This window comes from Ochotona curzoniae, unplaced genomic scaffold (assembly GCF_017591425.1).
Source record: "Ochotona curzoniae isolate NIBS_2020 unplaced genomic scaffold, NIBS_Ocur_1.0 contig_64, whole genome shotgun sequence".
Lineage (NCBI taxonomy): Eukaryota > Metazoa > Chordata > Mammalia > Lagomorpha > Ochotonidae > Ochotona > Ochotona curzoniae.
In genome coordinates this window covers 52,181,238-52,195,980 of record NW_024466502.1, presented here as the reverse complement: position 1 = coordinate 52,195,980, position 14,743 = coordinate 52,181,238, and the positions used below count along the sequence as shown (strand labels likewise).

At 35.8% G+C, this 14,743-nt stretch overlaps 1 protein-coding gene across 1 annotated transcript in view; it reads left to right on the top strand.

Annotated features, from left to right (window-relative positions):
* Positions 1 to 14,743, top strand: part of NBEA (neurobeachin) — a 483,658-nt gene that overhangs the window by 57,741 nt on the left and 411,174 nt on the right. Inside the window, exon 13 of the mRNA XM_040991525.1 lies at positions 1,042 to 1,134. Coding sequence (XP_040847459.1) covers positions 1,042 to 1,134 — 93 coding nt within the window. The remainder of the gene's footprint in view (positions 1 to 1,041; positions 1,135 to 14,743) is intronic.

Here is a 14,743-nt window from a genome sequence, read left to right as displayed (position 1 = left end):
ATAAATGACTTTAATTTTAAGGTTTTATTCTCCTGAATGTTAGAAAATTGTATCTTATATTCCATTTGACTTTTGTGTAGCCTGGATTACTTTGCATTCAAAATATACCATGACATTTTATTTATTACAACATAATATGATATGGCACATATAATTTTATTGCTACTTCTTGGAGAATCTTCCAATATTTTATTATTATCTGTGACTCCTTTTAGTTTATAAGATAAAATTTCTAAGACATGAATTAATATTGTAATGAATGTATTCCTAATTTATTTTTGTTTGCAGTGACTGTTGAGTGTAGGTTATATGTTGCTAAAGGGTGTTTTATTTCCAGGAAACAAAAAAACCTCTCAGGCTATTTTTATTAAAAGTTAAATCACATACTTGTAATAAAAATATTTTCAGGGTAGGAAAGAGGGATTACAAGCCATCAAGAAACAGGTTTTGTTTCTTTGTTCCTTTCTCTGTGTGTGTTTCATTTCTTCCTTCTGTCTGTTGAATAGCCTCTCTGGATAGAAATCAAAACTGCTGTTCTCTTTTTTTGTTGTTGTTGTTTTAAATCATTTCTTAATCTAAGATTCCAGGAAAGACAAGTACTGTTTCTCAAACTTCATTCCAAATTCTCAGGAGGGGGACATAGTTCAGCCAATGTCTATCCATGATGGTCTTTACCAAGAGCAAGAAAAGAGTCGTTAGTTTCAAATGTTGGAGGCCTTTCTGAGAGAAAACTAGGTGTGACTAAGCAGGTATATTAAAATTTTATTCAGTGTGCTCATCGATAGCCAGTCATATTGCCCTGTAACGTATATATATACATATATGTATATGTGTGTGTATATATAATATATATTATATATAAATTATATGTATTTGTCCAAAGGGCACATTTTAAGAAAAGCATATCAGTTCTAATTTTCAATTTTCCTCCAAAGAATTTTGAAAATTCTATAAGGTGTTTTATGTGTATGTAATTTATCTGTATATAGCATTTTAATTTTATTATTGGTAAGGGACTAACAGAGAACTTATGTTTTTTAGAGTGATCTACAAATTATTGGCTTCTAAAAGTGAAAGCATTTGGGTGCAAGCTCTGAAGGTCCTGGGATACTTTCTGAAGCATTTAGGTCACAAGTAAGTTGATGTTTCTAATAATAATTATAGAAATGCTTCCAGAAGCTATATTTTGTGAGTTTAAATCTAGTAACATCAAATTTGACTGGAATAATTTAACAGTGGACATAATGGTTTTCTGTGACAAAAGTTGTGAAAATATTTAATGAAATAGTGTTTCATTAAATGTATATTATTAAATAAAGCCACTATTTAAAGTGATACAGATGATTTGTTTGCTTTCTGAAATAAAATTATTGTCCATTTTAAGGTTGTAATAAAATATTTCATGAGAATATGAGCCATATATGGATGCAATTTCAACGTAAATGTTTTTGATATGGGGAGTATCATGTATAGTGGCACCCCTATGCCATGTGATCTTGGGTTCACATGTATATTTTATCTATTTGCATTCCTTTTAGCAATGAGGCTTGCTGGAATCATTTGTGACTTGACCTGCCTAGAATACTTTAACATTCCCTCTAACCTCCCCCCAATTCCAAAATGTAGATACTCTTCAAAATACTATAAGCAAGAAATGTTAATTAGTTCGTTTCATACTATGTTGTCTAGTGCATGAGTATTTTATAGCCCATTTTAAATTCAGGTGTAGCCCAAGAGGTAGTTGTGTAATTTACGTATTGCTAGATAGACTTTCTTCAGAACCTCACTTTTGTACTTTTTTTTAATGTTTTAATTTATAAGGAGATTACTGATACCACTAATGAAAACTGAATGAAATATAGTTAAGATATGTTTAACATGTAATTTTGAAGTTTAGATAATCTGGTACTAAGTAATAGTAATAACAGTTAAATAACCAGCAGTTAACAGTAATAACAGTAAAGTAAGGAAGAACAGAGTCTTTCTAGTTAAGTAAGAGGGAATAATCTGAACAAAACCAAGATTGTGCAAAAGTGTTACAGTTGGGAAACTAGTGGAGTTAAAATTATAAACACTTTCAGTACTAAGAATGAGGTTCAATGGTGACCCTCTGGCTTGGCATTTAATCCATGTTGGGATACCTCTCTCCCGTAATTGGAGTGCTTATGTTAGCATCTCTGCTCCATTAGTTACTCCATCTTCTTGCTGATAGGCACATTGTGAGGCAGCAGGCGATGGTTCAAGTAGCTGACTCCCTGCCACACACATGGTAGACCCAGACTGGGATTTTGGCTCCCAGCTTCAGCCTGGCCCATCCCAGACCAGTCAGGCATTTAGAGAATGCATCAGTGGCAGTTGTCTCCATTTCTATCTCTGGCTTTCTCTTTTTGTCTATCTCGCATAAATATGTAGTCGTTCATAAATAACTTCACTTAAAGCTTGCTTGTATAACGTTGAAGAATCGGGGGCCAGTGCTATGGCATACTAGGCTAGGTCTTCATCTGCAGCAGCTGCATATGCTTTGGGTGCTGGTTTGTGTCCTGCCCCATTTCTAATCTAGCTTTCCACTTATGACCTGGGAAAGCAACAGTGGATGGCTGAAGTGCTGGCACCCTGCATCCACCATGGGAGATCTAGAGAAAGCTCCTGGCTCTTGAATGTGGATTGGCTCAGCTCAGCTCATGGCACTGTTGGGGGAGTGAACCTGTGGATGGACGATCTTTCTCCCACTCTCCTTTTCTCTATAAATCTACCTTTGAAATAGAAATCAATAATCATTTTTTAAAAAGGAAGTAAGAATTGTATTTTTAGATTCATTCTCTTCATATATATATATATATACACACACACATGTATGTGTGTATATGAAGAAAACACGTTAGAGCATTATATATAAAAAACAAACATTGAAATATAGAACCAGATGAAAACAACACACAAAGCAAAATGGAAAACAACAAGCAGCTAGTAAATTCCCTTATAAATATTGATAAGATATACTCTTTCCCTCTTTTTTCCTGTAAAATCCATAAACAATACAGATAATGATAGAATAGTTAACTAAATTAGAAGAATGAACTCCAAAATATGAATATTGGAATTACAAATTTGGGGATTAGTATTCCAAAATTGAGTAACAGCTAGCAACGACAAGGAAATAAGAATATAATGAGAGGATGAAAGTGTTCAATGATACTACATCTCACAAAATCTCTTGGAAAAAAACACTTTCTGGAAATGATACATCCATTTTGAAGTGAACAAATAGTTCTGTTGCTTGAAATACTAGACACGGTTTTGTTATGGTTAATAGATTCCTTCTTAAATCGTATTATTTTCAGAAAAGCAGAAGATGCATAACACATACACAAATAAACTAAAATTTTAGAAAAGAGTGTCTCCTTGGAGCTAGCAGAACAAGCAGCTTTGGAAGTGTGAAAGCATGAAAGTTTACTTATGCACATTCCCTGACATAGGCACATTGAAGACCTCTTGCTGGTCAAAGAGAATTTGACAATGTAAGGTGGCTTCAAGTAGTTCAGGGCATGGCCCGGCGTGGTAGCCTGGTGGCTAAAGTCCTCATCTTGCTCGCACCGGGATCCCATATGGGCACCAGTTGATGTTCCAGCAGCCCCACTTCCCATCCAGCTCCCTGCTTGTGCCCTGGAAAAGCAGTCAAGGATGGCCCAAAGCCTTGGAACCCTGAACCCGCGTGGGAGACCTGGAAGAAGCTCCTGGCTCCTTGTTACAGATCGGCACAGCACTGGCCATTGCGGTCACTGAAAGACCTTCTTTGGTTCTCCTCTTCTGTGTATGTCTGACTTTGCAGCAAAAATAAAATAAATCTTAAAAAAAAGCTCAAGGCAAAAATTATGAAAAATAATCATTGGTTCAAAATTGGTATGCATCAAAATAAACGTTTTGTTTTCATTAACTTTTTGAATTCTCCTCATATCAGAAAAATAGGGATCTGTATATATGCTTTAATTAAAAGAAAAAAAAATTGAAAACTAGGATTTGATTGAACCCTCACCTATTTGCATGGGATGAATGCTAATTTTGATTAAATTTTACTGAAAGTTTCAAAAAGTAGGTATGTAATGAACTGCTTTTAAGGAAGTTGCAGCAACTGGATAGAATGTTAAATACTTAACAAAAAATGGAAATGATGAATTGTAAGGTAATGAAACTTGGGAAGGTAAACTATGACATAAATAAAAGTGAAAGTGGAAGTAGAGAAAGAAAGATAAACTTTATGGTTGACCTAAGATAACACATAAACTAAAAATAAAAGCAATGAAATAAAATGTAACAGAATAAAATCAGATAGCATATATATTTGAGCATATAATTGTTTAGAAGGATTAGAAAATAAATGATTGAGACAAAAGGGAAAGAAGTTGCAGTAGTAGCATAAATGTGATTTTCTGTAAGAAAAGCAAATCAGTGAATCAAAAATGTGATTTTCCAATTACTAAAGCAAATAATGGTTCAAAAATTAACAAGGTAATACAGTAAAGTTGCAATATCATATTTCCCAGTTTTATTAAAAGGGTGTATTATACAATGTAAAAGCATAAACCAAAGGAAAATTAACAATAAATATGTTGCTTTTATCATTGCACATTACTGAAGAGATGAAGGATTACTAAGCATTTTATACTAACAAAGATAAGTATTTCAATGCAACTTGATATATCAAGTTCAAAATACTCAAGATCTGCATGGATAAATACATTTAATGGCACTATTAAGAATTCTGTGAAGTCAGTAATCATAGCATTAAACTTATCTGAAACAAGGCATATTATAACGTAAAATTACATAAATGTAAAAACTTTAATAACATCTGTTAATCGAAGAAAAATCGCAGTAGTTGAATACAGAAACAATGTCCATTTATTTATACAGGAAACATACGTACATAATGGCACAGCAGGTTAAGCGTATTGCATGTAGGGCCAGTATCCTGTTTGAATCACCACTTCAAGTGTTGGTTGTACCACTGATGAGACACTTGCTGCTAATCTGAGGCAGGAGCAAATTGTGGCCCCAACTTCTGGGTCCCTGCCACCCATATGCAACACCTAAGTGGAATTTCTAGCAGGAAGTCTCTAGTTTAGTGGGAATATAGACAAAGGTTATAAGCAATAATTGAAAGAAAAATGATCTTTTTACTCATATGTGGTAACTTGTAGAGTAGCCACGGATCATTGACACTATAAAAAAATAATATTCTTAACCACTGGATTGGCAAAGGTCTAAAACAAAATTTTAAAGAATAATTTGTAGCAGTGTTGACACACAAGGCACCTCTTTCCTTTTTTTCTTTCCTTTCTTCTTTTATTTTAAATTTTAGCTTCGACAAATAAGGAAGAACGTGGTATGTGCTTTCTGTGTACCACTTACTGACAGCAAAATGAATACAACTGAAGCATAGGTTGTTGATTGAAATAAACCATAATATGGTTTGGTCATTATTCATAGTAAGTATTGTAAAACATAATCCATGATGCAACAATATTTAATTTGATTCACTATATTTTTCAGTGATAAATGTGGAATCTATGGTTCTGTTGTGTATAAAAAGAGACTAAGAATACAGTAATAATTCAACATTAGAAATTCTAGTAAAAATCATGAGAAACACAAAAACAGTGACCATGATTCTTAGTGAAAAACCTTTAGAAACAAAGACAAATATAACCCTGTGTATGTAACCTATGGAAATACTGCTTTAATAATTCTGCTCTTGAAAAATGTTAAACTAAAATACAACTAATGAAATTTTGGTTGAATTTCTAATATTTTGTTATTTGAATTGGATTGAGTAAAATTGATGCTTTAGTTTGGAAGTAAAATGAGATGTGTATAGGAGATTGAAAAATAATTTCACTTATAAAGTGAAATTGAATAGTAAACAACAAAGATAAAAGGGAAAACTATCCCCGATCTATTAAAACAAGTTCAGCATTTGTTTGGTTTTTGATATCATTTGCAAGGCAGAGCGACACAGAAAAGGAGACAGACGAAGATCCTGCCTTGCTTTCCTTCCCAAGGACTGCAGTGCTGGGTCGGGCGGAAGCAAACCGGGGGCAGGGAGCTCTGGGCAGTTCTCCTGCGTGGAGGGCAGGGACCCAGACAGCAAGGCCAAATCCCACTGCTCTCCAGGCTCCATAGCGAGGAGGTGAATCACAAGGCCAGCAGCCAGGGCTCCAAACTGCACACCAATACGGCATGGAGTCACAGATGGCAACTTAATGTGCTGTGACACAACACAGGCCCCAATTGCAGTATATTTTCTTTAAAGATGATACAATGCTTATTTCTGAGTAGAAAACTGAAGAGTGAAGTAGAAATAGATTGACTGCAGTACTTACAGGGCTTTACTGTATATTAAAGGTGCCAGGCCCAGATCTATGACTAAATTCTCACCTTGCAAGCACTGGGATCTGATATGGAACCAGTTCATGTCCTGGTTGCTCTACTTCCCTTTCAGCTCTGCATTCCCATTCACCTCCTTGCTTATGGCCTGGGAAAGCAATGGAGGACGGCGGAAAGCCTTGGAACCCTGCACACATGTGAGGCACACTGAAGAAGCTCCTGGCTCCTGGATTCTGGCTTCAGATCAGCTTCAGCTCCGGGCTTTGTGGCCATTTGGGGAGTGAATTAGTGGACGGAAGATCTTTCTGTCTGTCTCTCCTTTTTCCTGTCAATCTGATTTGCCTTTCTAATAAATATAAATAAACCTTAAAAAACAAGACAAAAGAAAAATAAGAAAATAAATGTGCCATCTTGTATAAATGGAACAGTGTTACACTGTGTTTTTAAGGAAGAGAAAAAATGAGCTCTGTTTAATATGCCTTAAAATGTTTATGGAAGATTGTAACAATGTGCCAGTCTGGGCATGGTTTGAGTATGTAATCTGAATGGTTTCTTATTGTTCTTTGTAAATAGCTAATTGTATTTTTTAGTATGAAAAATAAATGAAAACGAGTGTTAAAGAATTATTTAAATAAAAACTTCAAGCAAAAAACAATGTGGAAAAAGAAACATTGTAGCAAAAGGTACTTAACCATGCTACAATTTCAAGTGCATATATATCATACACTCTTGATTAATAAGTGCTATTATTTTGATCAATTATGATTATTATGATTAATAGCATTAAGCAATGCACAGAAAGCAAAGTACTGGGAATATTTTATTTAAAGATTTGTTTATTTTTATTGCAAAGTTAGATATAGACAGAGGAGGAGAGACAGAGAGGAAGATCTTCCGGCCGATCATTCACTCCCCAAGGGAACACAACCGCCAGTGCTGCGCCGATCTGAAACAAGGAGCCAGGACCTCCAGGTCTCCCACACAGGTGCAGGGTCCCAAGGCTTTGGGCTGTCTTCGACTGCTTTCCCAGGCCACAAGCAGGGAATGGATGGGAAGTGGGGCCACCAAGATTAGAACTGACACCCGTATGGGATCCCAGTGCTTTCAAGGTGAGGACTTTAGCTGCTAGGCCACCACGCTGGGCCTAGTACTGGGAAAATTGTAAAGAGGCATCATTAATTTATGCATTTTCATTATGTTTTCTTTTTGGAAGAACAGTCCAAAAAAATTTTACTAATATGCTCTGGGCCTTCCAAAGTTCATGGAAATTGTACATTATGTTATAATTCCGTTTATTTTATTGGAAAGGCAGATTTTACAAAGAAAGGAAGAGACAGAGACAGAAAGGTCTTTTATCTTTTGGCTTGCTCCTCAGCTGCAGCTTGTCCAAAGTCATGAGTCAGGAGTATCTTCCATGTCCCCCCAATGGATGCAGGGTCCTAAGGCCTGGCTCATCCTCCATTGCCTCTCTAGGTCAGAAGCAGGAAGCTTGATTAGAAGTGGAGTAGCCAGTACTGAAAACTTGAAGATGGAGGGTTAGGTTATTGAGCCATGGTGTCAGCCCCATAATTCTGTTTTTCCTACAAGCCTTTAATAAGCCTTCTAAATCTGAAAAAAAAAAAAAAAGAAAAACATTTTAACTTGAGTAGTGTGCACACTTCCTAAATGCACACAAAACTATACACATTCTTGCAATGAAGCCTTATTTCAACCCATTTAAATAAGTAGTTCCCATCACAAAATTTAACATAAAATCTACTAAAATCAAACCTAGGAAATATGCATCTTTCATGTTACTTATAGCATGAAGTTATGTGCATTATAAAATGCAAGCCAAAGCTTTGAATATTGTGTTGATGTAGAATGCTTGGGTGGTTTGACATCAGGATATCTTTTTATGTTATTTAATGGTTACAATTTTTAAAAGGGTAAAGCTATGTAGTAATGGTAGTCTCAGACCTGTTTGTCTTAAAACTTAAACATTGCAAATAGAAAATTTCTTTAAATTGTTGCTATGTACCTATACAAATATAACACAGCATATATATTAGTAAAATGTTAGAGGCATTCCCACTCAATAATTAACAATTAATTTAAACCTGTTTTTACCATCATATTTAAAGAATTATACATTGGCATTTATAAAACACTCCACTTCAAGTCATTATTATTTCTTTTTAGGTGAATGTGTCAAACTCTCCAGAACAGATGTATGCCATAAATTAAGTTTCAGCAAATTTAAAAAGTTTTGAAATTAAACAGACTATATTCTATAACACAACAAATATTATTTGTTTTTATGGGGAAGTCAGATTTACAGAGAGGAGAGACAGAGAAAAAGATCTTCCATCTGTTGCTTCATTCTCCATGTGGCTGCAGTGGCCACAACTGAGCAATCTGAAACCTGGAGCTTCTTCCAGAACTCCCAGACAGATGCAGGGTTCCAAGACTTTGTGCCATCCTTGACTGCTTTCCCAGGTCATAAGCAGGGAGCTGGATGGGAAGTTTAGCAGAAAGAATACAAACCAGTGCACTTGGGATCCTGGCACTTGTAAGGCAAGCATTTAGCCACTGAGCCACATTGCTGGGCCCAGCAACACAATTAAGGCAGAAATCAACAACAGCATTTGGGAAATTCCAAGTTGCTTGAAAAGCAAACAACACAGATAAACCCCTAATTAAAAGGAATTAAAGACAATTAGAATATAAATTGAATTGAATGAAAATAAAATTACAACAGAACATTTATTGAGTTGTTATGCATTGCTGATAAACTGTAAAGTTCCATAGCCATTTTCTAAACATGTTGGGGTCTGTTAAATCCGGTAGTAAGCCTCTACAATATCTTTGTTTAGTTACCTGTTCAGGAGAAATGACATCATATTCATACCTAGACTTACACATCACAATTATTAGCATGGTGGTTCTTATGAGCCCCAATTGGGAAATAATCCAAAAATTGAACAGCTGATTAATTAATAAGCAAAATGTGTTTATCCTAATTTGAGTAGGTGAGCTTAAGATCATAAATTTGAAGACATTGAATACTGCAATGAAGTATGCAAAACAAAATGTTAGAGCTTCAATAATAACTTGATAGAAAATAATGCTATAGACCATACATATATATATATATCTCAGTATAGGACCACTTTAACAGATAATACATGCACACATAAATTGTTAGTATTTTTCATAATATTAGTATCAGTAGCATTCATGAAGCATTTATCAAAATTTACTGAAATGTAAGACTATTCCAGGAAGCTAGTTGACGATGGAATTTAAAAATGAGTTTGCTTTGGTGTTACACAGTTTTAAAATTCATGTGTACAACTGATCTTCAGAAAAGTTCATGAAAGGATTGTTATTGCACAATAGGTTAGGACACCGCTCAGGATACCTGCATCCTATAGTCAAGTCAGGTGCCAGTTATTCTGTTTTGTCTCCAGTCCAGATAGCTGGGCCCCTGCTACTTCCGTGGGAGACTCAGATGGTGTTTCTGGCTTCCAGTCTTGGCCTGGTCTATTCCTGAATGTTGGGGCATTGGGGAGTGAATCAGTGATTGGAAAGATCTCTTTGTGTCTTCCTCTTTCTCTGATTCTGCCTTTCAAATAAGTAAATAATCTTTTAAAACTATTTAATGAAAAATATATATTATGAAAAAACTATGCATGGATTTTAATGAATTTGTGTCAAACAATTTCATTTTCTGTGAGCTTTTTGAAGTACCATCATATGGTCTTTCTTCCATTCTTTTCGGATGAAATTTTTGGGTTTTGAGAGAGAAAGAGAGTAAACCAAGAAGATATTGACCACCATTTCCTGACACTGCAATAAAATTAAAAGCCAAAAGTCAAAACAGGAAATTGAAGGATGGGTTTTGTGGTGCAGCAGGCTGACACTTGAAGATGCCGATATCTCATGTTGTTGTGTCTGTTTGAGTCCTGATTTCTCTGCTTCTTATCTAGCATTTAGGACGTACATCTGGACATACAGAAGATGGTGGCCACAAGTACTTGGATCCTACCATCCACATGGGATACATGCATTCAATTTGTGGTTCATTGCTTCAACCTGTTCTAGTTCTGACAGGGCTTGGAAGATAACAATATCTATCTGTCTCTTTTTCTTCTATCACTCTTTCAAATAAATAAGTAATTATTTGAAGTGAATTAGCAAACTATTTTCAACTTAGAAATTAAACAATTCCAAATAAGTTATAGTGAATATAGAAAAATAAATGGAAAATCAGAAATTATATACACCTATCTGTGTGTCATTGTATAATTTTAAAAGTTGATGATTAAAAGACTTATATATTTCTATAACATTAAAGGGAACAAATTATAAAAAACAAATGTACTGAGGATAGGAGCTAACATCAATAAAATAGAAAATCGAACAATATCAAAAAGATCACTGACAACAAAAGTGATTTTTAAAAATGATTTATTTATTTTTGTTGGAAAATCAGATAGATAAAGAAGAGGGGAAACAGAGAGGAAGTTCTTCTATCTGCTGATTAATCCCTAAGTGGCTGCAAAGGCTAGAGCTGAGCCGATCTCAAGCCAGGAGCCAGGAGCTTTCTTCACTGCTTTCCAAAGCCACAAGCAGGGAGCTGGATGGGAAGTGGGGCAGCTAGGAAATGAACTGGTGCTCATATCGGATCCCGGTGTGTGCAAGGCAATGTCTTTTCCCACTAGGCTACCACACTGTGCCTTAGATGGTTTTTTATTTTTAAGGAAGCAGCAAAATTAATCCAGCATTCTCACAACTTGTTAAAGTATCATTATACTCTTAAAAGTATATGTATGAAATATATGATCTGTTTTTACCTTATATACATTGTTATAAGTTAAAGGAAAAGAGGCTTGAATTCAAAGGACTTTTACAATTATGAGCAGGTTATTACAATTCTAAGAAAACATACTATTACATGGCAGCATGATATTATCACTTTTTTCTAGCTTTTAAAAAAATATGTATTTATTTAGTTTCTTTGAAAGAGAAGTACCTCCCATCTTCTGGTTTGTTACCCGAATGCCTGAACCAACAGTGGAGGAGCCAAGCTGAGTCAGCAATCAGGAAATCAGTCCCAGGCTTCCCGTGAGGAGCAGTGCCCCAGCCCTTTGAAATGTTGTTACCTGCAGGGGAGGGAGTCTGGGCGGGACCCATGCACTGCAGTAGGGCTGCAGCTATCCCAGGGGACAAGTCAATGGCTGCACCCAAATCCTGTCCCTTAGTTGTTTTAAGTGCTATAGTTTGGAGGCTTTCTGAACATGCAAGTAGTACTTTAGTGAAATAACAGGTGGGAAGAATAATATCTTATTAATTAATAAACAAAACACAGGAATATGTTCACAATATATATCCTGTTTTCACTAACAGCATTTTCTTATATTTCAAAAGGCCTGACCATAAAACAGTGGCAGTGTTTTATTTTTTTATTGAAAAAATTGATTGGCATATATATTTTTTGTACCTTTTTCCCACTCGTAGCTTCAAAGTAACAGCCTGAGGACACGGAGGCCAGCACTGGGGCATAGCAAATGAAACTGCCCACCTGCACTACCTTCATTAAAGATGGGCACCAGCTGGCGTCCAGGCTTCTCATGAAATTTACTGGGGAAGGAGAGGCTGTTGTCCAAGTGTTTGGGCTGTGCACCTGTGTGGGGGACCAGGCATAGCCTGCTGGCTCCTGACTTCAGACCAGCTCAGCCATTTGGAGAGTGAACCAGTGAATAACAGATTCTCCTCTCTCTCTATCTCTCTGTCTCTTGTTTCTCTTGCTCTGTAACTTTGCCTTTCAAGCAAACAAACAAACAAATCCGACAAGAATATTGACTGAAACCTCAAATAGTGTTAAACTTACTATAATTAATTAGATGAAACTAAACACGTATAATTAGGCTCATTGGTAGTGTAAATAATGCTTCATCCTCCATATGGGATAGAAGCCAGTAGAAGTTCGAAATTTAAACAAAGTTGTTAATTATTTTTTGAACATTGCTTAGAAATTAAAACTGCAGATTTTGTTGCTATAAGATAGGATTACAGGTCATTTTCGTGTTTTCAAGTTTCTTTTCGTTTGTTCATTGGAATACTACTCACCATTTAAAGGGTGAACTTCTATCATTTGCAACAAAATGGTTGCAACTAGAGATCGTTATGCTCAGTGTAATAAGCCAATCCCAAAAGGATAAATATTGTATGTTCTCTTTGATATAAGGCAACTTTCATGCAAAATGCATGATCTATGTATAAGTAAACATGTATGTACATATATTTATCTAGAGGAACCATATAATGGGGACTGGCAAGCTGCCAAGTGAAGATATATTGCAATTTGCATCTCTACTCCCAAATCAAAGATAAACTCTCAATGAAACTGCTAAATATATAGGATGCTAGATTTTCTATTGTTGTCTATACTTAGAATGTCAGGATACACATAAATAGCAGAATGATGGACTTGTGACTATTTTGGAAGGACTATACCATTTGTAATAACAGGGGAAAACGATGGCAGGGAGGCAAAATGGGGAAGGATAGGGGAAGTTCCTGAGCCTATGGAATTGTATCATATTAAATTTAAAAATCATAAAAAAGAAATTAATATTTCAGTAAATTAAAAGCTGTACCAAGTACCTCAATGGAAAGACACAATTATATAAAGATAGAAATAGTAATTCAATGTGTAATCATAGTGTAGTTCTGCTTTAAAAAAAAAAAAAAGAAAAACCTGAATTTTTATTTAAAATTTTAAAACCTGAGCTTGCACTGTGACTCAGCAGGCTGCCCCCCCCCCCCTTGTAGCAGCAGCGTCCAATATGAGTGCTATTTCATGTCCTGGCTGCTCCACTTCCCATCATGCCCCCTGCTTGTGGCTTGAGAAGGTAGGTGGTGGAGGATAGTTCAAGTCCTTGGGACCCTGCACTCTCCTCAGGGATGCAGAATAGGCTCCTGGTTGATGGCTTCCCATCAGCTCAGCTCTGACCGTTGTACCATTTGCGGGGTAAATCAGTGGATAGAGGATCTCTCCCTCTCACCACCTCCCTGCCTTTCTCCCTCCTTCCCTTCCCCTTTTTCTCCCTGCCTCTAAGTAAACATTCCTTTCCAATAAAAATAAACAAATGAGTCTTTTAGAAAAATGTCAAAACCTTTTCTAAAGCTAACTCAGGTGTCCAAATAGATAACTGAGGTGGGCATTGTTGCAGCAGCCAAGGTACTGTGTGAGATACTTTCATTTCATATTTAAAGTGCCTTGATTTGAGTACCAGCTTGGTATCCAGTTGAAGCTTCTTTCTGATTTCACCCTGTGGAGTAGAAGGTGGTGGCTGAAGAACTGGGACCCGTGCCATCTGCACTGGCGGCCTTGAGTTCCAGAGTTCTGTCTTCAAAGCTTTGCTCTGCCGTGGCTATAATGAGCATCTAGGGAACAAATGTCTCTGTGTTCCTATTTTTTTCTTTCAAATAAATAAAAGTAACAATTCACCAGTGTGTCAGGAGAAATTTTAAAAGAATGAATAGAGATTATATAGATAGTATAAGTTGGCTAGACTTTAAACCAAGAGCTAAGCTCAAAAAACAGGTGTAGAATGGAAAACACAGAAACATATCCTAATGCGAGTCTCCTATGTGGGTTCAGAGTCACAGGACTTGGGCCATCCTCTGCTGTCTTCCCAGGTCATAAGCAGAAAGCTGGTTTGGGTGGGACAGTCCGTACATGAACCAGCTTTGGAGACTCGCACCTAGGGTCGAGGATTAACCTGCTGGCCCATGTCAGGCTGCATTTTTATGGATTCTATTTAATGACACTTAAAATGACACAGTATATTGTTCATTGAAAGGAAACTATAAATGATCTTATATAGGAAAACAGTGGCAAGTTGATGGAGAAATGGAAGAGGGAAGCCCTGTGCCTGTGGAACCATATCATATCATGAAAGATTAAAATGTATATAAATAATAAAAATTAGATAAAATAATTCCATTGTATTACTATCATTTAGATCTCTTGTATGCATATTTATATACATAGTAATTTGGGAGAATATAGATATTTATATTCATTACATCTAAATTAAGGAGTTAAGGCTTTACACTTTGATTTAAACATGTCTTTATTTGTAATTTTGACAATCTCTAAGAGCTATCTTTTATTTTGTGAAGATAGGTATTAGAATACACTTCTTGGTAATGTATACTAAGCTAATAAATTTGTACAACTCGCTTGACTTTTTAATTCTTTTTAAAGAACTGTTTATTTGCTTTGAAAGGTAGGAGAGACAAATGGAGACACTGCTTTCATCTGCTATTTTACTCTCAAAAAAGCCACAAAATCTAGAGCTGGTTC